At 40.0% G+C, this 27641-nt stretch overlaps 1 protein-coding gene across 1 annotated transcript in view; it reads right to left on the bottom strand.

Annotated features, from left to right (window-relative positions):
- Positions 1–27641, bottom strand: part of LOC121548096 (CUB and sushi domain-containing protein 1-like) — a 442651-nt gene that overhangs the window by 329028 nt on the left and 85982 nt on the right. The window contains exon 2 of the mRNA XM_045209890.1: positions 4903–5119. Within this exon, the coding sequence (XP_045065825.1) occupies positions 4903–5119 (217 nt within the window). The remainder of the gene's footprint in view (positions 1–4902; positions 5120–27641) is intronic.

The raw sequence follows: 27641 nt of genomic DNA, 5'->3' as shown, positions 1-27641 counted from the left end.
ACACAGATTCAACCACAAAGACCAGGGAGGTTTTCCAATGCCTCGCAAAGAAGGGCATCTATTGGTAGTTGGGTAAAAATGTCAAAAGCAGACATTGAATATCCCTTGAGTTTGGTGAAATTATTAATTACACTTTGGATGGTGTATCAATACACCCAGTCACTACAAAGATACAGGCATCCTTCTTTACTCAGTTGCTGGAGGGGAAGGAAACCGCTCAGGGATTTCACCATGAAGCCAATGGTGACTTTAACAGTTACAGAGTTTAATGGCTGTGATAGGAGAAAACTGAAGATGGATCAATAACATTGTAGTTACTCCACAATACTAACCTAATTGGCAGAGTGAAAAGAAGGAAGCCTGTACTGAATAAAAAATATTCCAAAACATGCATCCTGTTTGCAACAAGGCACTAAAGCAATACTACAAAAAATTTGGCAAAGCAATTAAGTTCACTTTTGTCCTGAATACAAAGTGTTACAGTGGGGAAAAAAAGTATTTAGTCAGCCACCAATTGTGCAAGTTCTCCCACTTAAAAAGATGAGAGAGGCCTGTAATTTTCATCATAGGTACACGTCAACTATGACAGACAAAATGAGGAAAAAAAATCCAGAAAATCACATTGTAGGATTTTTAATGAATTTATTTGCAAATTATGGTGGAAAATAAGTATTTGGTCAATAACAAAAGTTTCTCAATACTTTGTTATATACCCTTTGTTGGCAATGACACAGGTCAAATGTTTTCTGTAAGTCTTTACAAGGTTTTCACACACTGTTGCTGGTATTTTGGCCCATTCCTTCATGCAGATCTCCTCTAGAGCAATGATGTTTTGGGGCTGTCGCTGGGCAACACGGACTTTCAACTCCCTCCAAAGATTTTCTATGGGGTTGAGATCTGGAGACTGGCTAGGCCACTCCAGGACCTTGAAATGCTTCTTACGAAGCCACTCCTTCGTTGCCCGGGCGGTGTGTTTGGGATCATTGTCATACTGAAAGACCCAGCCACGTTTCATCTTCAATGCCCTTGCTGATGGAAGGAGGTTTTCACTCAAAATCTCACGATACATGGCCCCATTCATTCTTTCCTTTACACGGATCAGTCGTCCTGGTCCCTTTGCAGAAAAACAGCCCCAAAGCATGATGTTTCCACCCCCATGCTTCACAGTAGGTATGGTGTTATTTGGATGCAACTCAGCATTCTTTGTCCTCCAAACACGACGAGTTGAGTTTTTACCAAAAAGTTCTATTTTGGTTTCATCTGACCATATGACATTCTCCCAATCCTCTTCTGGATCATCCAAATGCACTCTAGCAAACTTCAGACGGGCCTGGACATGTACTGGCTTAAGCAGGGGGACACGTCTGGCACTGCAGGATTTTGAGTCCCTGGAGGCGTAGTGTGTTACTGATGGTATGCTTTGTTACTTTGGTCCCAGCTCTCTGCAGGTCATTCACTAGGTCCCCCCGTGTGGAACAAGTTCAAACAGGTGCCATTAATACAGGTAACGAGTGGAGGACAGAGGAGCCTCTTAAAGAAGAAGTTACAGGTCTGTGAGAGCCAGAAATCTTGCTTGTTTGTAGGTGACCTAATACTTATTTTCCACCATAATTTGCAAATAAATTCATTAAAAATACTACAATGTGATTTTCTGGATTTTTTCTCTCTCATTTTGTCTGTCATAGTTGACGTGTACCTATGATGAAAATTACAGGCCTCTCTCATCTTTTTAAGTGGGAGAACTTGCACAATTGGTGGCTGACTAAATACTTTTTTTCCCCACTGTATGTTTGGGGCAAATCTAATACAACACAATAATGAGTACCACTCTCCATATTTTCAAGTATAGTGGTGGCTGCATCATTTTATGGGTATGTTTGTAATCGTTAAGGACTGGGGAGTTATTCAGGATAAAAAATAAACGTAATGGAGCTAAGCACAGGCAAAATCCTAGAGGAAAACCTGGTTCAGTCTGATTTCCACCAGACACTGGGAGATGAATTCACCTTTCAGCAGGACAATAATCTAAAACACATGGCCAAATCTACACTGGAGTTCCTTACCAAGAAGACAGTGAATGTTCCGGAGTGGCCGAGTTACAGTTTTGACTTAAATGTACTTGAAAATCTATGGCAAGACCTGAAAATGTTTGTCTCGCAATGGTCAACAACCAATTTGACAGAGCTTGAAGAATTTAAAAAAAAATAATGGGCACAATCCAGGTGTGGAAAGCTCTTAGAGATTTACCCAGAAAGACTCACAGCTGTAATCGCTGCCAAAGGTGCTTTTATAAAGTATTGACTCAGACGTGTGAATACTTATGTAAATTATATATTTCTGTACTTCATTTTCAATAAATTTGCTAAAATTTCTAAAAACATGTTTTCATGTTGTCATTATCGGGTATTGTGTGTTGATGGGTGAGGAAAAAATATATTTAAACAATTTTTTATTCAGGCTGTAATAATATGTGGAATAGGTCAAGGGCTATGAATACTTTCTGAAGGCCCTGTATATGCTACATAAAAACTTAATGGGCTTCTCTTTACGCCCTAGACTTCTGCTTGCAACAGCAGAATGCATGTTACATCTGCGTCATTATACTAGGTGCTATGCATGTAATCACATTGAGCGGGCGCTGTCTCACAATTTAAATTAATTAAGTAAGTAGCCTTGGCTTGTACAAGCTGGAATGGCTCAAAGGTGCAGGAGTCTATCTCCCGTGTCTGTAGTGTGAGGCAGCTTGATGTACAACTACACCCCCTGGACAGGACACTAGTCAATCACAAGGCCTTACCCCCAATCTATCTCCTTAATACTGATTGCCAAGCAGAGAAGCACCAGATCCCATTTTTAGAGTCTTTGGTGTGACTCGACCGGGGAATCGAACTCCCAACATTCCAATCTCAGGGTGAACACTCAAACCACAATGCCACTAAGTTGGTCAACACTTTCAATTACCACTCACATATTTACTTGGTAAATACTTTTCAGCGGCAAAAGCTTATCTTCACCCTCTTTATGCAAATAGTTGTGTCAATCATCTGTTACTTAAAACATTCTGCATCTAATTAAAGCCATTCCATTTTCACTTGGAGCACAGGTATTTTGAGATTGCCTTTATTGATTGTAGGTCCCCATTACTCACTTCAACACCCAGAGGGTGCCCTCCGTACCAACCTATCGGCATACTTCAAACCTGGGAAGTGCAACCTTGGCAACCACAGGAAAGCCGTTTAGCCTGCATGTCGTTACAAATGTTCACTTGTTTCAGAAGTTTTGAGTTGATTGTCTCTTTTATAGCAAGATAAAGACTCACTGTGGTACTTTAAGTACAATTGGGAATGAATGAATGCCTTTATAACACCAATATAACTATTCAGTGGGTACACAGGAATGTTCAACACAACAAAACAACAATGTGTAGCGCAATAGCACAAAATTCGATATGCTGAAATAAGCTGTCATGTCAGCATGTACAGTGCCTTTAGAAAGTATTCACACCACTTGACTTATTCCTCATTTAGTTTTTGTTGTGCTACAGCCTGAATTCAAAATGGATGAATTATAGTAGTAGGAAGCTATCAAACTTGACCTCCTTCTAATCTTCACGCTCTCCTTCTCAAACTGAACAGAACATAGGCTAGTCCGCACACAAGATAGTGCATTTTTTTTGGACTAGGCATAATCCCTTTTTTTTTTTTTGAAAGAAACATTTCACTCTCCTCCTGACCTGCCACCGTAGCCCTACACAGCACAGCCATTTTTTGATCAGCAAGTGCAGAGCAGGCCGGGGCTCAGGGTTGTAATACCCATTGCAGTGTGTAATGTAGCCTAGTTTCATTTACAACATCCCAGCAGCTTTCTTAGAAATATAACTTTGCTCTGTGCTTCTCTGAGCATGCACTTCGTAGCCTATAGCCTATAGGCTATGGATTGTTTGATTGAGACCACACTAAATAGCCTATAGGTGCAATTGACATTGCACGCCCAGCTGAGAATCAGAGATGAGAGGCGGCATCGGGCACACATCCATATATAGCCTAACAAGCAACTAATTGTAAACCAACTAATTTAGTCAATTACAAATTACATGACCCTCCTCTGGACTAGATATAAAAAAAATCAAAACCATCCCCTTGACTGAAATTGAAAAAGTGTGACCCTCCCCCATTTTCCTCCAGGTAACCATTCTGTAAATGTCAATCTGTCCCTAATTAATAACTTCACCATGCTCAAAGGAATATTCAATGTTTTTACATTTACCCATCTACCAGTAGGGGCCCTTCTTTGCGAAGCATTTGAAAACCTCCCTGATGTTTGTGGTTGAATCTGTGTCTGAAATTCACTGCTCGACTGAGGGACCTTACAGATAATTGTATGTGTGGGGTACAGAGATGAGGTAGTCATTCAAAAATCATATTAAACACTATTATTGCACACAGAGTGAGTCCATGCAACTTATTATGTGACTTGTTAAGCACATTTTTACTCCTGAACCTATTTAGGCTTGCCATAACAAAGTGGTTGAATACTTATTGACTCAAGACATTTCAGCTTTTCATTTTTTATTAATAAAAATAATAAAAATAAAACAATGTCCTTCCACTTTGACATTTATGGGGTATTGTGTGTAAACCAGTGACACAAAATCTAAATGTAATCAATTTTAAATTCAGGCTGTAACACCACAAAATGTGGAAAAAGTCAAGGGGTGTATATTAACTGTATATTAACAACCTTGACATTGCTAGCGCCACACAGGACCACTAACGTTACAACAATACAGTAGCACTAAAATCCAATGAATGCAAAACCAAGCCATTGTTAAGAAATATTCTCAGATCACCACCCAGTAGACCTACATAGAAAAATGCATATGGGCAAGTAAAAGTCTGTTACCTCATTTTCAGGTTTCCTGGCTGTGGTTGTCCGTCATAAATAGAGACGATGTCACAGTCCTCTTCAAGAGCAAAGGTGTGAAATGATAACTGTATCCTGTTTCGTTCTCCTGTGATGATGATCCAGGTACAGTTGGCATAGTTTGGGTAGCCGTGGGGAAAGCCAGGACTCTCTATCGTTCCATTTAGTCCTTGTACAACACCACCACAAGTTTGACCTGAGGACAAAATCAAAGACAGACATTAGATATAATATGGATCTTTTAGATGACCAATGTAAGAATTTACATGCTGTAAATTCAGGAATATTATGCATGACTCATACTTTAGAAAAGGTGTGAAACAGCTATTTACTGTCCTCAAGTATGCCACTGAAACAGCATTGTTGTAGCACAACACATCACTCCCTTCCATTACCCATTAGAAGCCTCAGGCCTGAACACAAGAACCTCTCTTCACAAACATTAAATATATATATATATATATATATATATATATATATATATATATATATATATATATATATATATATATATATATGTATTTGGGTATGTTTTAAAGTGTTGACATATGCAAAAGTATGGTCAATTTTCCTCGGTTCTCCATTTCACGTCTCATCTCTCGCTGTTTTATATGGTGAGCAGCATGAGGGGGCCCTCCAATATCTTGGCTTATGACTGAAAAGCAGTATGCATGAAAGAGGAGTCATTTTGTATTGTTAACTGATGGACCCAAACTAAAAAGATACCCAAACCCATTGGCCTTAATCATAAGCTTACCTGGAACAGCGAGACAACTTGCAATCACTATTCTGAACTGTTCCCCAAGGTGAGAAATACAGCACACACAACAACGCTTGCACACACCATGATTATACCAAGTCATTATACCTCATCAAAGAGGTGTAGAATCTTTGATGAAAGGAGATTATGCTATTGTCCTTTTAACCTCTCAAGCTTTGCAATGAAAGAGTAACAAGGTTAAATCCTGACATTCATTGCCAAGAATCATTAGCTAAAGTAAATAAACAGAGTGTGCTTCTGCATGGAGATGTCAAGCAATGATTTCAATTAAATGTGCTTGTTGCTAATACTCCCAGGCAGACATTTGTGTCAATCCAAAACCACTCATAGAAAGAAGACAGACATGGTTTTCAAGGAGAGTAGCTGAAAGGTTAGGGGTATTTTTTATTACCTGCCACTGTAAAACATTACTCTCAATTTCATATATGTTGATGTATTCTAAGAACCATGTTGCTATTCTAAGAAAATGTGTTATTCTAAGAACCATGTTGTTGTTCTAAGAACCGTTATGTCAGAAATATAAACAGTCCACAATTGTCTAGACTAGAGCTCTACATTGATAAATAACGATGAAACTACAAGCATGGGGGGTCTGTTCATATGTAAGAAAAACACTATTTTTGGAAACAAATGGAGAATGAAAAAATGCAGAATCATCAAAGCTTTGTCAACGTTTCTGAGAAAATATTTTGATAACTATGTTACCATCAAATTACAAAATCGAAATATCTCTGAAATCATAAGCAGCAATAAAAACTGAAACACAAAACATTTGACATTTTGCATGAACGCTACCAACCACAGCCATTATATTGGGTGAATAAGACTAATCATACTGTTGTCTGGTAGAAGACATTACTTTCTGTTCACATTTAGTAAAAAATGTATCACTTTATGCCGAAACACCATTACTCAGCACATTAGTAATCCGTGAAGGACATGGAAGGTTAAAGAAGGTACCTTTTTTTAAGAAGAAGATGGACTTGGTATACCATATTTCTCTGTAAAACTATGCACTTGACAAAATGCTTGACTCAGAAAGGGCTACAGTAGTTCAATAAGCTTTAGATGGTGTAACCATTTTGTCTCTCTACCCTAGCATATTTCACACAAATAAATAGACAGTCTGCAGATGGGACATGCCATCTCTCCAAATTGTTGACACTCATTGAGCACACCAAATGTGCCTAAAACATGCTCAGGCTGTAACCAGATGATGCTGGATTTGTTTGATGTTGGACACCCTCAGACATCTGTATACTGTTATTGTCTCTAACAGTATAACAGTAGGGGACTTTCTGGTCCAATGCACATTGTGTTTGTACTATAATACTGTAGGTTGGCATTTGGGTTCAGGACCATATGTGTTGGCATAGTTTTGTCATATTTTATTTGTTAGCATGACTGATAATCATAAGCTCAAATATAACCTGCAGGTCAAAAGCAAGTGCATTGTAGTTCATTACCAAAGGCACTATAAATTACCTTGTTTTTCACCACAAAATGTCCCCCCCCCAGTGCAACATTAATGAGATCCACAACCAGGGATTAATTTTGTCAGGATAATATAGACTAATGCACTAGTTTGAACTGACAGATAGTAGAGCTGCCCTTGCAAGGGACCAACTTGCTTGTGGAACATGAAATACAGCCTTAATTGTGCCACTGATAGCACTCTGTATTGATTAATTAACATTATCACTGCAGTAGCCAACCTGTGGTCGATGGTCAATAAATTCCCACACTTTGCCTCAATAACAACCAAGCAGGGGTCAGCTTTTGAAATAGATAGCATTGAATAAACAGTCATATACAGTGGCTTGCGAAAGTATTCACCCCCCTTGGCATTTTTCCTATTTTGTTGCCTTACAACCTGGAATTAAAATGGATTTTTGGGGGGTTTGTATCATTTGATTTACACAACATGCCTACCACTTTGAAGATGCAAAATATTTTTTATTGTGAAACAAACAAGAAATAAGACACAAAAACAGAAAACTTGAGCGTGCATAACTTTTCATAACTATTCATAACTATTCAGTCAATACTTTGTAGAGCCACCTTTTGCAGCAATTACAGCTGCAAGTCTCTTGCGGTATGTCTTTATAAGCTTGGCACATCTAGCCACTGTGATTTTTGCCCATTCTTCAAGGCAAAACTGCTCCAGCTCCTTCAATTTGGAAGGTGAACCTCCGTCCCAGTCTCAAATCTCTGGAAGACTGAAACAGGTTTCCCTCAAGAATGTCCCTGTATTTAGTGCCATCCATCATTCCTTCAATTCTGACCAATGCCGATGAAAAACATACCCACAGCATGATGCTGCCACCACCATGCTTCACTATGGGGATGGTGTTCTCGGGGTGATGAGAGGTGTTGGGTTTGCGCCAGAAATAGAGTTTTGGTGGGCGGCCCTCTCTTGGCAGGTTTGTTGTGGTGCCATAATCTTTCCATTTTTTAATAATGGATTTAATGGTGCTCCGTGGGATGTTCAAAGTTTCTGATATTATTTTATAACCCAACACTGATCTGTACTTCTCCACAACTTTGTCCCTGACCTGTTTTGGAGAACTCCTTGGTCTTCATGGTGCTGCTTGCTTGGTGGTGCCCTTTGCTTAGTGGTGTTGCAGACTCTGGGGCCTTTCAGAACATGTGTATATATACTGAGATCATGTGACAGATCATGTGACACTTAGATTGCACACAGGTGGACTTTATTTAACTAATTATGTGACTTCTGAAGGTAATTGGTTGCACCAGATCTTATTTAGGGGCTTCATAGCTAAGGGGGTGAATACATATGCACGCACCACTATTCCGTTATTTTTTTTTTAGTTATTTTTTTCATTTCACATCACCAATTTGGACTATTTTGTGAATGTCCATTACATGAAATCCAAATAAAAATCAATTTAAATTACAGGTTGTAATGCAACAAAATAGGAAAAACGCCAAGGGGGATGAATACTTTTGCAAGGCACTGTAGATATATACAGTGGGGAGAACAAGTATTTGATACACTGCCGATTTTGCAGGTTTTCCTACTTACAAAGCATGTAGAGGTCTGTCATTTTTATCATAGGTACACTTCAACTGTGAGAGACGGAATCTAAAACAAAAATCCAGAAAATCACATTGTATGATTTTTAAGTAATTAATTTGCATTTAATTGCATGACATAAGTATTTGATCACCTACCAACCAGTAATAATTCCGGCTCTCACAGACCTGTTAGTTTTTCTTTAAGAAGCCCTCCTGTTCTCCACTCATTACCTGTATTAACTGCACCTGTTTGAACTCGTTACCTGTATAAAAGACACCTGTCCACATACTCAACCAAACAGACTCCAACCTCTCCACAATGGCCAAGACCAGAGAGCTGTGTAAGGACATCAGGGATACAATTGTAGACCTGCTGGGATGGGCTACAGGACAATAGGCAAGCAGCTTGGTGAGAAGGCAACAACTGTTGGCGCAATTATTAGAAAATGGAAGAAGTTCAAGATGACGGTCAATCACCCTCGGTCTGGGGCTCCATGCAAGATCTCACCTTGTGGGCCATCAATGATCATGAGGAAGGTGAGGGATCAGCCCAGAACTACATGGCAGGACCTGGTCAATGACCTGAAGAGAGCTGGGACCACAGTCTCAAAGAAAACCATTAGTAACACACTACGCCGTCATGGATTAAAATCCTGCAGCGCACGCAAGGTCCCCCTGCTCAAGCCAGCGCATGTCCAGGCCCGTCTGAAGTTTGCCAATGACCATCTGGATGATCCAGAGGAGGAATGGGAGAAGGTCATGTGGTCTGATGAGACAAAAATAGAGCTTTTTGGTGGAAACATCATTCTTTGGGGATGCATTTCTGCAAAGGGGACAGGACGACTGCACCGTATTGAGGGGAGGATAGATGGGGCCATGTATCGCGAGATCTTGGCCAACAACTTCCTTTCCTCAGTAAGAGCATTGAAGATGGGTCGTGGCTGGGTCTTCAAGCATGACAACGACCCGAAACACACAGCCAGGGCAACTAAGGAGTGACTCCGTAAGAAGCATCTCAAGGTCCTGGAGTGGCCTAGCCAGTCTCCAGACCTGAACCCAATAGAACATCTTTGGAGGGAGCTGAAAGTCCATATTGCCCAGCGACAGCCCCGAAACCTGAAGGATCTGGAGAAGGTCTGTATGGAGGAGGGGGCCAAAATCCCTGCTGCAGTGTGTGCAAACCTGGTCAAGACCTACAGGAAACTTATGATCTCTGTAATTGCAAACAAAGGTTTCTGTACCAAATATTAAGTTCTGCTTTTCTGATGTATCAAATACTTATGTCATGCAATAAAATGCAAATTAATTACTGAAAAATCATACAATGTGATTTTCTGGATTTTTGTTTTAGATTTCGTCTCTCACAGTTGACGTGTACCTATGATAAAAATTACAGACCTCTACATGCTTTGTAAGTAGGAAAACCTGCAAAATCGGCAGTGTATCAAATACTTGTTCTCCCCACTGTATATACATATATATATATATATATATCCTATGATCAAGAAGCTGAGAACCTAAAAGGTAGACTAAGCGATATGACGTAGATGCAGAAAGTAAACAGCATAGTGGATCAATTTCCGCAACAACTAAGATCGTTGAAGCGCGAGGCTCAACTTCTCCACTGTTTTGGGCCCGTCGCTACCACACTAACAGCGTGAAGCGAACCCTTGCACATGCGCAGATACTGTGTGTGACTGTGTGAGAGCGAAGTGTTGCATCTCGCTCATCTCAATATCTGTGGTGCTGCTCATGGCAACGTCATTTCTCTGGGTCTACCTTTAAAAATTAAATAAAAATATAATGTAGAAACATTTCACATTTGATAATGAAACAAAGGTCATGTTTGACATTCACGGAAGAATTTAGGGAAAACAATGGTAACAATCATCTCATGAAAATGTATGTAAGAGATTGTTGTTCTCCCTTTTGCAAATGTCATTCACATGATTTCGAGTAATGTCATTCACATGATTTCGTGTCAGTCAATCATAGTCCACTGTAATTGAAGCATGGATTTTCAATTTGCCCGCTTTTCCAATGACTCACAATGCTGCATCGTAACGGTGTCACAATCTTGATGTGTGATAGTCAATGCAATTATAGGACATCACAAAGCCACTTCTCCCCACAACACCTTAGATTGGAACACTGCAATGTGAAACCACCCTCTGCCTTATATGATTCTGTTTGGTTGGCTTGATGTTAGCTTTGTTGGTCAGATAATCTATGGCAATTGCAATAATGGAATTTTCTTTAAATGTGTGTGGAAATGTTTGCAGGCATGTTTGCTGAAATGTTGATGTCTCCTTGGAGCTTAACAATTACTCCTGCTTACAAAAGAGGCTCATCTCAAGCTTGAATTAATGTCAAAATGGCAAGGGATTCAAGAAGATTCGCTGATAATAGTAGCTTGCCGTGTTACTTGTGGGTTTATTTGATTTTTTTTTTACATATCTTTCCTCAAACAGTTGGTTCTGACCTTATATGAGAGGTTGGAATATTAGCATAATTACATTGTTACAGTTAGGGTTAAGGTCAGGTTTAGAATAAGGGTTAGGGTTAAGGTTAAGGTTAGAGTTAGGGCTAGGGTTTTGGTTAAAGGGTAATAAAATAAAATATCAACTTCATATTCATCATCTCCAGCACCACCCCATCATCAACATATGTGAAAATGGCGCGTTTCTATGTTTTGTAGTAAAAAAGTGTTTCAAATGACATCATCAACCAATTAGTAGGCAATGCCTAATCTAAATTGGTTAAAATCACTTGATGCACAGCGATGATGTCATTGGAAACACCTATTCTCCTCTGTTTTTACTACAAAACATAAAAACGTGCAATTTCCACATATTATGTTGAAGGTCGGGGGTGTTGCTGGAGATGAGTTTAGGGTTAGGATAAGGGTTAAGGTTAGAGTTAGGGTTAGTAGATATTTCATTGAAAGTCTGTAGATTGATAATTGTTATGGACTGCACCAAGTGTTGACCATGAAGCCAGTAAAGTAGATAACTTATTTCAGCAGAAGTGCTCTTGTACTGATTGGTGTATTTCTGAACGTCATTGGATGTTATTGTTCTAACACAGCATGCTGTGATCACTCATTAGAGTATCATTAATATATGTTTACTGTAAATTAATAAAAAGGTAATTTGCCCCCACCCCTGGAGACGCAACCAACTGGGTATTCATCATAGATGTCAGTTCTCTTTCCTTATTCATGGAGTTACAGTGCTTTGCAAAAGTATTCACCCCCCTTGGCATTTTTCCTATTTTGTTGCATTACAACATGTAATTTAAATTGATTTTTATTTGGATACATAAAATAGTCAAAATTGGTGAAGTGAAATGAAAAAAATTACTTATTTCAAGAAATTCTAGAAAATAAATAAAGGAAAAGTGGTGCGTGCATATGTATTCACCCCCTTTGCTATGAAGCCCCTAAATAAGATCTGGTGCAAACAATTACCTTCAGAAGTCACATAATTAGTTAAATAAAGTCCACCTGTGTGCAATCTAAGTGTCACATGATCTCAGTATATATACACCTGTTCTGAAAGGCCCCAGAGTCTGCAACACCACTAAGCAAGGGGCACCACCAAGCAAGCAGCACCATTAAGACCAAGGAGTTCTCCAAACAGGTCAGGGACAAAGTTGTGGAGAAGTACAGATCAGTGTTGGGTTATAAAAAAATATCAGAAACTTTTAACATCCCACGGAGCACCATTCAATCCATTATTAAAAAATGGAAAGAATATGGCACCACAACAAACCTGCCAAGAGATGGCCGCCCACCAAAACTCACGGACCAGGCAAGGAGGGCATTAATCAGAGAGGCAACAGAGACCAAAGATAACCCTGAAGGAGCTGTAAAGCTCCACAGTGGAGATTGGAGTATCTGTCCATAGGACCCCTTTAAGCCGTACACTCCACAGAGCTGGGCTTTATGGAAGAGTGGCCAGAAAAAAGCCATTGCTTAAAGAAAAAAATAAGCAAAGACGTTTGGACTCCTGAGTGGCGCAGGGGTCTAAGGCACTGCTTCACAGTGCTAGCTGTGCCACTAGAGATCCTGGTTCGAGTCCAGGCTCTGTCGCAGCCGGCCGAGACCGGGAGACCCATGGGCGGCACACAATTGGTCCAGCGTCGTCCAAGGTAGGGGAGGGTTTGGCCGGCAGGGATGGGGGTTTGTTTCTCACGGGGGGCCAGTATTTAAAAAAACATGTATGCATTCACTAACTGTAAGTCGCTCTGGATAAGAGCGTCTGCTAAATGAGTAAAATGTAATGTAAATGTGTTCGCCAAAAGCCATGTGGGAGACTCCCCAAACATATGGAAGAAGGTACTCTGGTCAGATGAGACTAAAATGTATATATTTTTTCCATCAAGGAAAACACTATGTCTGGCGCCAACCCAACACCTCTCATCGCCCCGAGAACACCATCCCCACAGTGAAGCATGGTGGTGGCAGCATCATGCTGTGGGTATGTTTTTCATCGGCAGGGACTGGGAAACTGGTCAGAATTGAAGGAATGATGGATGGCGCTAAATACAGGGACATTCTTGAGGGAAACCTGTTTCAGTCTTCCAGAGATTTGAGACTGGGACGGAGGTTCACCTTCCAACAGGACAATGATCCTAAGCATACTGCTAAAGCAACACTCGAGTGGTTTAAGGGGAAACATTTAAATGTCTTGGAATGGCCTAGTCAAAGCCCAGACCTCAATCCAATTGAGAATCTGTGGTATGACTTAAAGATTGCTGTACACCAGCGGAACCCATCCAACTTGAAGGAGCTGGAGCAGTTTTGCCTTGAAGAATGGGCAAAAATCCCAGTGGCTAGATGTGCCAAGCTTATAGAGACATACCCCAAAAGACTTGCAGCTGTAATTGCTGCAAAAGGTGGCTCTACAAAGTATTGACTGAATAGTTATGAATAGTTATGCACGCTCAAGTTTTCTGTTTTTGTGTCTTATTTCTTGTTTGTTTCACAATAAAAAATATTTTGCATCTTCAAAGTGGTAGGCATGTTGTGTAAATCAAATGATACAAACCCCCAAAAAATCCATTTTAATTCCAGGTTGTAAGGCAACAAAATAGGAAAAATGCCAAGTGGGGTGAATACTTTCGCAAGCCACTGTACACACTATCGGTCAAAAGTTTTAGAACACCTACTCATTCAAGGGCTTTCTTTATTTTTACTATTTTCTACATTGTAGTATAATATTGAAGTCATCAAATCTATGAAATAACACATATGGAATCATGTAGTAAACAAAAAAGTGTTAAACAAATCAAAATATATTTGAGATTTGAGATTCTTCAAATAGCCACCCTTTGCCTTGATGACAGCTTTGCACACTCTTGGCATTCTCTCAACCAGCTTCACCTGGAATGCTTTTCCAATAGTCTTGAAGGAGTTCCCACATATCCTGAGCACTTGTTGGCTGCTTTTCCTTCACTCTGCGGTCCGACTCATCCTAAACCATCTCAATTTGGTTGAGGTCGGGGGATTGTGGAGTCCAGGTCATCTGATGCAGCACTCCATCACTCTCCTTCTTGGTAAAATAGCCCTTACACAGCCTGGAGGTGTGTTGGGTCATTGTCCTGTTGAAAAACAAATGATAGTCCCACTAAGTCCAAACCAGATGGGATGGCATATCGCTGCAGAATGCTGTGGTAGCCATGCTGGTTAAGTGTGTCTTGAATTCTAAATAAATCAGAGACAGTGTCACCAGCAAAGCACCCCCACACCATCACAACTCCTTCTCCATGATTCATGGTGGGAACCACACACACGGCGGTTGGAACCAAAAATCTCAAATTTGGACTCATCAGACCAAAGGACAGATTTCCACCGGTCTAATGTCCATTGCTCATGTTTCTTGGCCCAAGCAAGTCTCTTCTTCTTATTGGTGTCATTTAGTAGTGGTTTCTTTGCAGCAATTCGACCATGAAGGCCTGATTCATGCAGTCTCCTCTGAACAGTTGATGTTGAGATGTGTCTGTTACTTGAGCTCTGTGAAGCATTTATTTTGGGCTGCAATCTGAGGTGCAGTTAACTCTAATGAACTTATCCTCTGCAGCAGAAGTAACTCTGGGTCTTCCTTTCCTGTGGCGGTCCTCATGAGAGTCAGTTTCATCATAGCGCTTGATGGTTTTTGCGACTGCACTTGAAGAAACGTTATTGACATTTTCCGGATTGACTGACCTTCATGTCTTAAAGTAATGATAGACTGTCGTTTCTCTTTGCTTATTTGAGCTGTTCGTGCCATAATATGGACTTGGTCTTTTACCAAATAGGGCTATCTTCTGTTTACCACCCCTACCTTGTCACAACACAACTGATTGGCTCAAACGCATTAAGAAAGAAATTCCACAAATTCACTTTTAACAAGGCACACCTGTTAATTGAAATGCATTCCAGGTGACTACCTCATGAAGCCGGTTGAGAGAATACCAAGAGTGTGCAAAGCTGTCATCAAGGCAAAGGGTGGCTACTTGAAGAATCTCAAATATAACCTATATTTTGATTTGTTGAACACTTTTTTGTTACTACATGATTCCATATGTGTTCTTTCATAGTTTTGATGTCTTCACTATTATTCTACAATGTAGAAAATAGTAAAAATAAAGAAAAACCCTTGAATGAGTAGGTGTGTCCAAATTTTGACTGATACTGTATATACACTACATGGCCAAAAGTATGTAGACACCCCTTCAAATTAGTGGATTCAGCTATTTCAGCCACACCCATTGCTGACAGGTGTATAAAATCGAGCACACAGCCATGCAATCTCCATAGACAAACATTGAAAATAGAATGGCCTTACTGAAGAGCTCAGTGGCGTTCAACATGGCACTGTCATAGGATGCCACCTTTCCAAGAAGTCAGTTTGGCAAATGTATGCCCTGCTAGAGCTGCTTTGGTCAACTGTAAGTTCTGTTATTATGAAGTAGAAACGTCTAGGAGCAGCAACGGCTCAGTCGCGAAGTGGTAGGCCACACAAGCTCACAGAACGGGACCGGCGAGTGCTGAAGCGCGTAGCGCGTAAAAATAATCTGTCCTCGATTGCAACACTTACTACCGAGTTCCAAACTGCCTCTGGAAGCAATGTCAGCACAAGAACTGTTAGATGAGAGCTTCATGAAATCGGTTTCTATGACCGAGCAGCCGCACACAAGCCTAAGATCTCCATGTGCAATGCCAAGCGTTGGCTGGAGTGGTGTAAAGCTAGCCGCAATTGGACTCTGGAGCAGTGGAAACCATCTGGCAGTCTGACGGACAAATCTGGGTTTGGCGGATGCCAGGAGAACGCTACCTGCCCGAATGCATACTGTAAAGTTTGGTGCAGGATGAATAATGAACTGGGGCAGTTTTTCATGGTTCAGGCTCCTTAGTTCCAGTGGAGGGAAATCTTAACGCTACAGCATACAATTACATTCTAGACGATTCTGTGCTTCCAACATTGTAGCAACAGTTTGGGGGAAGGCCCTTTCCTGTTTCAGCATGACAATGCCCCCGTGCACAAAGCGAGGTCCATACAGAACTGTTTTGTAGAGATCGGTGTGGAAGAACTTGACTGGCCTGCACAGAGCCCTGACCTCAACCCCATCGAACACCTTTGGGATGAATTGGAACGCTGACTGCGAGCCAGGCCTAATCGCCCAACATCAGTGCCCAAGCTCACTAATGCTCTTGTGGCTGAATGAAAGCTAGTCCCCGCAGCAATGTTCTAACATTGCGTGGAAAGCCTTCCAAGAAGTGTGGAGGCTGTTATAGCAGCAAAGGGGGGACCAACTCCATATTATTGCCCATGATTTTGGAATGAGATGTTTGACGAGCAGGTGTCCACATACTTTTGGGAATGTAGTGTATATATACGTTTGGGGTCACTTAGAAATGTCCTTGTTTTTTAAATAAAAGCAATTTTTTTGTCCATTAAAATAACATAAAATTGATCAGAAATACAGTGTAGACATTGTTAATGTTGTAAAGGGCTATTGTAGCTCGAAACGGCTGATTTTTTATGGAATATCTATATAGACAAACATTGAAATCCCTTCTGTAAAGGGAGTTGTACACAGCTTTGTACGAGATCTTCAGTTTCTTGGCAATTTCTCGCATGGAATAGCCTTAATTTCTCAGAACAAGAATAGACTGATGAGTTTCAGAAAAAAGTTATTTTTTTCTGGCCATTTTGAGCCTGTAATCGAACCCACAATTGCTGATGCTCCAGATACTCAACTATTCTCAAGAAGGCCAGTTTTATTGCTTCTTTAATAACAACAGTTTTCAGCTGTGCTAACATAATTGCAAAAGGGTTTTCTAATGATCAATTAGCCTTTTAAAATGATAAACTTGGATTAGCAAACACAACGTGCCATTGGAACACAGGACTGATGGTTGCTGATAATGAGCCTCTATACGCCTATGTAGATATTCCATTAACAATCAGCCGTTTCCAGCTACAATAGCCATTTACAACATTAACAATGTGTACAATGTATTTCTCATCATTTTGATGTTATTTTAATGGACATTTCTAAGTGACCCCAAACTTTTGAACGGTAGTGCAATATATATATATATATATATATATATATATATATATATATATATATATAACAAGAAGCTTATGAGTTATAGTTATAGTTATAGCTGCACAGTAATAATTTAACTGCACTTCCTATTTAAATAACATTGACCATGTCTGCTGTCTCTCTCCATGCAATGCATTTTCAGTCGTATTTTTAAACACCCACACAAATACTATAAATAACAGTAGCACAAAATCACAATCTGTAGGGAACACATCAACAATGCATATCAGGAGCCAGACAAAATAGCTTCTCTTTTGATGCATTGTTTACATTCAGTTACAGAGTGGGAAAAATTTAAAATTAAGGATTCTCCCAGTCCATATATTTAAAAGGTTTGTTGATAGTAGGTTGGACTTAAATAATCACCATGGCAACCTTGAAAGGAACCAAGAGCACATATCACAGGAGATGACACCTTCCAGACAAATGCAGGCAAACCCTGCTTTACCTGCAAACCCTGCTTGTACTGATACCATCAGCCTTCTCCAACTGATGAATTCAAGGTTTCCAAGGTGCCAAGCTTAAGGTAAATCAAAGAGACTATGAATAAATAAGGTTTGTTTTCACAACATTCAAAACAGTGCAGAGGGGGGTTTGGGGGGCAATGTTTTTTGGTCAGCACGAATATGTGGATGTCAGGGGTAAGCAGTCCTGATTTTGCTGATTTGGAGTACAGAGGCATCTGAGCCTGATTTATGACATACACAGCCAGGGACATTGTACATTACCAGCCGTTGTTTCACATTGTTAGCTGGAAGTTAGTATTACGTCACCAGACTCCATAGTTTCATATTAGTCTGCATGTAAGTTTGGCCTAGCGAGACTGGCTGTAGGTGAATGCTGTTTCACGCTGGGTTGCATGCTAGCGGAACAGAACGTCATATGTGAAGTTGACAACGGAGGTCACAGGTCTGTCCCATGTCGATTCAATGATAACAAATTGTTCTACAAGCTAGAACCTCCTGAAAACAGGTTAAACACACACTGACTCAGCTCAGGGCACTGACAGCTATACAGTATTATGTCACACCTTGGCATATGACCCAGTGGCACATGTCTTTTCACTTTTACCAAAGTGATATCCCTCCAAAGACATTGTTCTATTGTACACAAAGGTTAGATGAAAAGGTTGACTGAACTGGCGTAACCACAGATTTTCTTTTTACATTACATGCAATTTAATAGATAGCAAGTCATCTTTGCCTTATTGCTCATCAAAATGTTAGGAGAGAAGATTCAAGCGTGAATATATTGATGTTTAATGTACATAATAGTGATTGTGTTTGACACTGAATGCTACTGCTCTAGATCACTATTTCACAGAGGAATTTTCACTTACTAAGTTGACATATAAGTCACGTTGTCTTTGTACCATTGTCTTCAGCCTTATCAGCCACAACTTCAAGCCCTCCCTCATCATTTCTCACAAACTGGAAGAGAGCTGATAAACAAATTGTTGGCAAGATGAATAATTATGTATTGTTAAAAGCCTGCAATGCCTACTGCCTGAAGAGTAACACATAATTTCTTGGCCAAGTTTGTTAGAGAGACGCGTTTGACTTTGTTTTATTAGAGGATATGTGTCGCACTGGACATGGACCCAGCATATGGTAATGCTACCATATAAGATAAATAGGTCATGCATTAACCAGGCCAGAATAATATCATTTACAGCTATATAACACCTAGGAAGGCATTTATAAGGTCTGGATCTTTGTAAACATTACACCAAATGGAGGAAGAATGCTATCACCCCTGGCCCTTTGGTCCATACTTTTGTATGCTCTACTCATTCATCAGCTATTGTATTGAACCGTTATAGTAATACTACAGACTTTTATTAGAGGCAATCTGCAATTGCTACATCCATTTTTGGACTTATAAATTAATGATATGTACCCATTGAGTCTTGAAAAATACAACTTATGAACGCCTCATGAGCTTAGTTCAACTGTCACAACCAATCAGAACCCAAAATATTGTCTTGTTTTACTCCAATGTTTGTAAACAAAGTAAATGTAGACAAACACTATAAAGCCTCAAAACACGGTTAAAACGATCATTCTGATATCATGGATGGTCAGTCCTTTCATCCATAGCTCTGTCTATGAATTTGAGAGAGGTTGCATGTCTCCAGCCCTATCCCTCAGCTTGCTAGCGGAACAGGAGCTACTGTGCTATAGTTTCAGCTGCTGATTCCCCCTTTGATCTTCACTTGAAACTTCCAAAATATCCAAACGTAAATAGCTAGCTCTGTTATCATTGAGAGAATTAGATAAGGCAAAAATTCATCAAGAAATGCATTTTCACATTATGACATTATGATTTATCACATGATCACATCATGACATTATGACATTATGACATTATCACATTATGACATTATTACATTATGACATGATCACATCACATTATGACATTATGACATTATCACATTATCACAAAGGTGAGGCAGAAAGGAGAACAAAATGAAGAGGCTTATTCTGGCATGGCTGCTGCCTCCTTTTAGGATGACTTCAGGTCATCGGAAACATCAAACCATTAGAATGACACAAAACAATCAACCAGTCTTAAGGGAAATCCATCAGCATGACCTCATGACTAAATAAGCTGAACCACAACTATGCATGTATGATAATAGGATGCATTTATCAACCCACACATTCAGGTTGAGGATGCCTACAAAAACAATAACAGTGGTACGAAGCTTGAGCCAATGCAGTATGATTACTATCATCCTCTGTAAAATGACCATCACTAAACCATGAGTACCATGAGTACCATATTTAAATTGGCTCCATTCCATTTATACATGTATGCATCATGTGCACTATGTGGCTGGTCCAATGACATAGCTTAGCTCATCACCAAGATCATAATCCACATGCTAGTGCTATTGCATGAGGCGACAAAGATTTTCATTTCCAACTAAACAGCAAATCAGAGATAATATTTGTTGATAAGGCTACCGTTAATGCTATGGGAAGGGGTGGTGCATTTTGTCTTTTGCTTAGTCAGAAGTGAGTTCCCATTGTTCAAACTTCTGCCTGTATCTATGCCGTGTTGTTGTCCTCCATCTTACAAATAATCAGATATTTGCATAAGTTACATAATCATCCATGCAGTATAAAGGCATAAAACATTTAAAGAGCATTTTAATCAGACAAGTTCAAAGTTTGTGTTTTATATCTTTAAGAGACTTATTAACCTTGTCTACATCTTGAGACAAATAGATGTACAGATCTTTAGAAAGCTGTATCTTTAGAAGATGTATCCACTGACAGAAACACATGGACTTCAAATAACAAATGTCTCCCTTTATTGCTATGAATAACACCATTAAAAAATATATGGAGCAGTGTCATTCCATTATAACTAACTTTAACTTCCATATAACTAACTTTAACTTCCATATAACTAACTTTAAGCATCAGTAGTCAGAGCACCTTACCGATCACTGCACCTGTACACAGCCCATCTGAAATTAGCCCACCCAACTACCTCATCCCCATATTGTTATTTATTTTGCTCATTTGTACCCCAGTATCTCTATTTGCACATCATCTCTTGCACATCTATCATTCCAGTGTTAATACTAATTGTAATTATTTTGCACTATAGTCTAATTATTGCCTTACCTCCATAACTTGCTACATTTGCACACACTGTATATATATGTATTTCTGTTGTATTTTTTATTTTGTTTTGTTTTACCCCATATGTAACTCTGTGTTGTTGTTTTTATCGCACTGCTTTGCTTTATCTTGGCCAGGTCGCAGTTGTAAATGAGAACTTGTTCTCAACTGGTTTACCTGGTTAAATAAAGGTGAAATAAATAAATAAATAAAAATTATACTGACCATAATTACAAGAACATTGTTTGACAATAGTCTCCAGTAAATTTGATTTGGATTAATAATGCATTTAATTGAGATAAACTTCCTAGTTAGCTATTTAACTGGCGCATTTCTATTGTGATCTATTACATTTGATAATAGAGTAGCATTGTTGTGAAAGGCTGTTAATATAATGTTAATATATCAATGTATTTATATCAATTCAATCCCATTAATGGCATATTCCCTTGCCCCATGCATGTGATGCAATCACATTCTCTTTATACTCAGTCCGGTGTCCATTTTATGACATCCTCATTCCATTTTTTCAAACTCCATTCTTCTTCCTCCTCCTCCCGCCCATGTATTGCGTTACATGGATGCTCCTTGTTTCTGTTAAAGTACAGTACCAGTCAAAAGTTTGGACACACCTACTCATTCCAGGGTTTTTATTTATTTTTACTATTTTCTACATTGTAGAATAATAGTGAAGACATCAAAACTATTAAATAACACATATGGAATCATGTAGTAACCAAAAAAGTGTTAAACAAATCCAAATATATTTTATATTTGAGATTCTTCAAATAGCCACCCTTTACCTTTGCACACTCTTGGCATTCTCTCAACCAGTTTCATGAGGTAGTCACCTGGAATGCATTTCAATTAACAGGTGTGCCTTCTTAAAAGTTAATTTGTGGAATTTCTTTCCTTCTTAATGCGTTTGAGCCAAACAGTTGTGTTGTGACAAGGTAGGGGGGGTATACAGAAGATAACCCTATTTGGTAAAAGACCCATGGGGCGGCGCATAATTGGCCCAGCGTTGTCCAGGGTAGGGGAGGGAATGGCCGGCAGGGATGTAGCTCAGTTGGTAGAGCATGGCGTTTTCAACGACAGGGTTGTGGGTTCAATTCCCACGGGGGGCCAGTATGTAAAATAAAATAATGTATGCACTCACTAACTGTAAGTCGCTCTGGATAAGAGTGCCTGCTAAATTACTAAAATGTAAAATGAAGGTCAGTCAATACAGAAACTTTCAAGAACGTTTCTTCAAGTGCAGTCGCAAAAACCATCAAGCGTTATGATGAAACTGGCTCTCATGAGGACCGCCACAGGAATGAAAGAGCCATAGTTACCTCTGCTGCAGAGGTTAAGAGGAAATTGCAGCCAAATAAATGCTTCATGGAGTTCAAGTAACACACATCTCAACAACAACTGTTCAGTGGAGACTGTGTGAATCAGGCCTTCATGGTTGAATTGCTGCAAAGAAACCACTACTAAAGGACACCAATAATAAGAAGAGACTTGCTTGGGCCAAGAAACACAAGCAATGGGCATTAGACCGGTGGAAAGGTGAAAGGATGATCGCCGCATGTGTATTTCCCACCGTAAAGCATGGAGGAGGAGGTGTTATGGTGTGGGGGTGCTTTGCTGGTGACACTGTCTGGGATTTATTTAGAATTCAAGGCACACTTAACCAGCATGGCTACCACAGCATTCTACAGCGATACACCATCCCATCTGGTTTGGGCTTAGTGGGACTTTCAACAGGACAATGACCCAACACACCTCCAGGCTGTGTAAGGGCTATTTTACCAAGAAGAAGAGTGATGGAGTGCTGCATCAGATGACCTGGCCTCCACAATCCCCTGACCTCAACTCAATTGAGATGGTTTGGGATGAGTCGGACTGCAGAGTGAAGGAAAAGCAGCCAACAAGTGCTCAGCATATGTGGGAACTCCTTCAAGACTGTTGGAAAAGCATTCCAGGTGAAACTGGTTGAGAGAATGCCAAGAGTGTGCAAAGCTGTCATCAAGGCAAAGGGTGGCTATTTGAAGAATCTCAAATCTCAAATATATTTTGATTTGTTTAACACTTTTTTTGTTTACTACATGATTCCATATGTGTTATTTAATAGTTTTGATGTCTTGAATGAGTAGATGTGTCCAAACGTTTGACTGGTAGTGTAGATGATTTGGCTTGGATTTGCCTGCAGCTGAATGACCTGTATGTTGGATCACTTTAGAATTCTCTCTGCTAAATGATTTCTCATAGTCTCTTTTGAGTCTTCACCTTTGACCTTGTCATTCTTCATTTTAATCCAATGTCTAAGTAAAGGGTAATTCATCACTCTGCGGGGAGCAGTCAGCTGTCAATCAAATATAGAACATTCTGTTAACGCCTATAACTGTGGCTTTGAGATGAGAACTGAGATGAATGTTCTGTCATATTTTGTAATGGTCTCTGCAGAGCTGTGTACTCAAATCTGTTAAATCTACCCTACAGGCATTGACCCCTGCAATCAATGTTTGGATCGCTGACCCACCTGAATTCAATGTGCATTATAAAATGGTTAGTTCCGGCCTTGCATTTTGATTGGTTAAAAAATGGTTTCCAGCCATGCACTGGTACACAAAGCCAGCGGAAGTCACAAGGACGTTGTTACATTGGTTTTTGCTGGTGTAGCACGTGGGATGTGTGAAACGTACTAACTTTTCGCGTAGCGCCGACTGGTAAGACGCTTAAGGAGGACAGTCACGTGTGCTAACAAGGCAGAGGTCCTGGGTTCGAGCCTTGTGTGAGCCGAATCAGGAGGAAGCGGAACTCGCTGAGCAAACAGCATGACGTCCTTTACAGTGGCTTAATCATGATGGTGGTAAAAAGTGGATCTGGTTACTACTGCGTAGAACTCTTTGTACTTGCAGCTACACTATTTGTATCACCCTGGATTGCACTGGCATAGTCTTTATTAGATAGTTAACGGCACAATATTATTTTTTATCCAAAACTTTTAAAATACTTTGCCATGTCGGTACTTAATGTCATAAAATGGTGGTAGCTTGCAATTTAAAATGAGTATTTGCCAGAGGGTATAGTCTATGTGGTCCTCTGTAGCTCAGCTGGTAGAGCACGACGCTTGTAACGCCAAGGTAGTGGGTTCGATCCCCGGGACCACCCATACACAAAAATGTATGCACGCATGACTGTAAGTCGCTTTGGATAAAAGCGTCTGCTAAATGGTATATTATATTATATTATTATATGTTAGAGAGATCTCTGGCCTTCTCTAGCCTAATTAAAAGCCTCGTTTACACATCAACACTGATCTGACAAATAAACAATTTCCCCTCTAATAAGCACTTTGTGGCCAAAATCTTAGACTAAATTTAAAGTCACCGTGCTTTGTTGCACTGCGCAAATATTAGTTCAAAATCCTGTCATGAGGTGAATTTTAGTCCAGAGGCACAAACACAAAATAGCAGTATTGTCAGACGTCTCTCATGAAAGAAAATCTCTCCCACTGGTATAATGTTCAAAAGAATCCCTTTATAATCCGGGGGGTTTATTCAATAAAAATTAAATAGTACTAACTTGGAAATAGGCCACCCCTGGTTGGAGTAAACTAACGGAAAACAACACATCTCCTACTTACAGCTATTTTCACTCACTTATACAGTACACTCTAATCTTAATTCCAACCCTCAGATTTTACATTTTTGTCATTTAGCCGACGCTCTTATCCAGAGCGACTTACAGGAGCAATTAGGGTTAAGTGCCTTGCTCAAGGGCACATCGACAGATTTTTCACCTAGTCAGCTCGGGGATTAGAACCAGCGACCTTTCGGTTACTGGCACAATGCTCTTAACCACTAAGCTACCTGCCCACAGACTATCAAATCAAATTTACATTTACATTTTAGTCATTTAGCTGACACTCTTATCCAGAGTGAGTGCATACAAAAAAATCATACTGGCCCCCCGTGGGAATCAAACCCACAACCCTGGCGTTGCAAACGCCATGCTCTACCAACTGAGCTACATCCCTGCCGGCCATTCCCTCCCCTACCTTGGACGACGCTGGGCCAATTGTGCGCCGCCCCATGGGTCTCCCGGTCACGGCCGGCTACGACAGAGCCTGGATTCGAACCAGTGCCTTAGATGCAGTGCCTTAGACCAACAAATCAAATTGTATTTGCCACATGCGCCGAATACAACAGGTGTAGACCTTACAGTGAAATGCTTACTTACAAGCCCTTAACCAACAATGTAGTTTTAAGAAAAAAAGTGTTAAGTAAAAAAATAAAAAATAAAAATAATTTAAGAGCAGCAGTAAAATAACAGTAGGGAGGCTACTATTACTATTTCCTATTTCCTATTTCCTTTTGCAATACATCCCTATATTTTACTGTGATGTCTTACAAGGGTCTTACTTGAGCCTCTCTATTTTTATTTTTGCCATCTCTACCACCAGCCACATATTTAGTTGTACATTTGTAAAATGTTTTTCTAACAGGCTGATGATGTCAGAGCCAAGTTATCATACAATACTTTTTATATATATTTTTCCCAACCATATGTGGTGGGCTAGAAGAAGGAACAGGCCTCACACTAAAGTCCCAGGGGTCCGTAGTGCTCTCACTGGCATGATGTTTGATAGGATCATTGGTGTGCAATGTGCTGCTGTGAGGTAGAGCGCCCACCAAGTTAACATGTGAGTGATGTGGACAGCTAAGGTGAGCGCAAGCAGGTGCAATAGGAGCATTGGAATGGGGAGCGTGTTGTTGGCTGACTGCAGCGTACGTCGAAAAGTGAGTGGCTGAGTGCAGTGGCCAGGCAACAAGGAGTAGATGGGAGAGATGAGAAGAGAGTGTGTTCATGCTATACAGTGAAGCTTCAAAACTTCAAACAATGAGGAAGCAGGAACAGACTGCTTGGTGGGAAAATAGTTCGCCACGTCATCACACTCGGTTTACAGCTTCTTTTTTTCATGTTATTTTACAAAGGTGGAAAGCAACAGTGGATCCCTAATGGAAACCTTTGACATTTATGATATGTAGTTTGTGTAATATCCCATCAATGAAAAGGCAAATTCAATCACAACTGTAATACCAAAGAGATTGGATTGAAGCATTTGAATACTTTTCTTGCAGTAGAACCAGATCACACTAATGTGAAATATTTCAGTGGTTGATATCACTTAGAATAGGTAGCCTAAACTGCTGGATTTCTTTTATTAGGTGGAAATGTCATATTTTAAAATTGTGTAGTAAAAACCCAATATCCTTGTAATCTAACCTACTATACCTTTTTGACAGTATTCTGTTTTCCCATTTGCATAAAGTAGAATGGATAATAACATCTGAAATTTGCTGAAGCAGTAATGTCTGAGGACAAGGCTAAGGACCAGCAATTGGAGAAAAAAAACTGTACACAATGTAATTGTCAAGCAGCAAAATGTCGCCAAACCACCTGAATGATATTATCAATAATTTGGGGGGTTTTGTCTAACCAAAAGGTTGTGGTGCCTGTTGTGCCCACTGTGCTGCAGTGCTCAATTCCAGTCCTCTTGGTCAGCAGACATGTCTGCTGGTATTCGTATCTCTTTGGTACAGTACCTACTTTATCAGATATTGTCACAAATAAGGTCTCTGAAATCTGGAACCAACATAGGCTGCAGATCACGAGGACTGGAGCGCCCTTGCCATAGAGTATGCATAGAGAGTGTGCATCTCATTACATCTGCAACATTAGATAGGCCCTGTTTAGACAGAAACCCTGCAAATAAACCTTGACATACACAGGGTGCCATGGAGGGTACTTTTTTTCCTCAACACACAGTTTACATGGCCCACTTGCTACTCACACTTGGTTTGCTTTATATGCCTTAAAGGAGCAATCAGCAGTTGCTACATCCATTTGTGGACTTCTAAATTAATGATGTACCCATTGGTTCATGAAGAATATAACTTCTAAATGTCTCATGAGCTTAGTTTAACTGTCGTACCCCATCAGAACCCAAAATAGAAGCTTGTTTTGTAAACAACGTAAATGTAAACAAACACTGTATAGCCTGAAAACATGGTTCAAACTGATATCATGGGTGGTCAGTCCTTGCATCCATAGCTCTGTCTATGAATTTGAGAGTGGTTACATTTCTCCAGCCGCATCCCTCAGCTTTTTACCAAAACAACTGTTGATTGGCCCTTAAAGGCCTATTGTTAAGTTGTCTATGACTCTAACTTGAAGAAAATACGATACAAATAAAACAGAATTACATTGGAACTAGCAAAACACTTTCTCTGAGGCAACGGAAATGCCATCCACAGAGCATAGCAGTAAGGAAAACCAACTTCATACATGTTCTTTATGCCCACTGTGTTCTCACTGAGCCACCAGAAGGCCCTAGCCTTTTGGGAGCCCTAAGCTAAATGTTTTGACATAAGAGAAAAGTCTGCTAACCCTACCAAATTTCAAAATTAGACCTTGTGTATTATAGTATACTATTAGTCAGGGTCTCAACAGACGGAGTTCCTCCTTTGGTCGGGGGCCCACTAGCGCCTGCTTATGTGGCTTATTAGTAGAGCCGGCCCTGAGTGTTTAGGTGTAACATGCATGCCCAAGGCAAAAAAATTATAATAATCCTTAATGGAAATAAATCAGTGGCAAGATTGATATAGCCC

This window comes from Coregonus clupeaformis, chromosome 31 (genome assembly GCF_020615455.1).
Source record: "Coregonus clupeaformis isolate EN_2021a chromosome 31, ASM2061545v1, whole genome shotgun sequence".
NCBI classification, from domain to species: Eukaryota; Metazoa; Chordata; class Actinopteri; order Salmoniformes; family Salmonidae; genus Coregonus; species Coregonus clupeaformis.
This window is presented reverse-complemented; position numbering and strand designations above follow the sequence as displayed.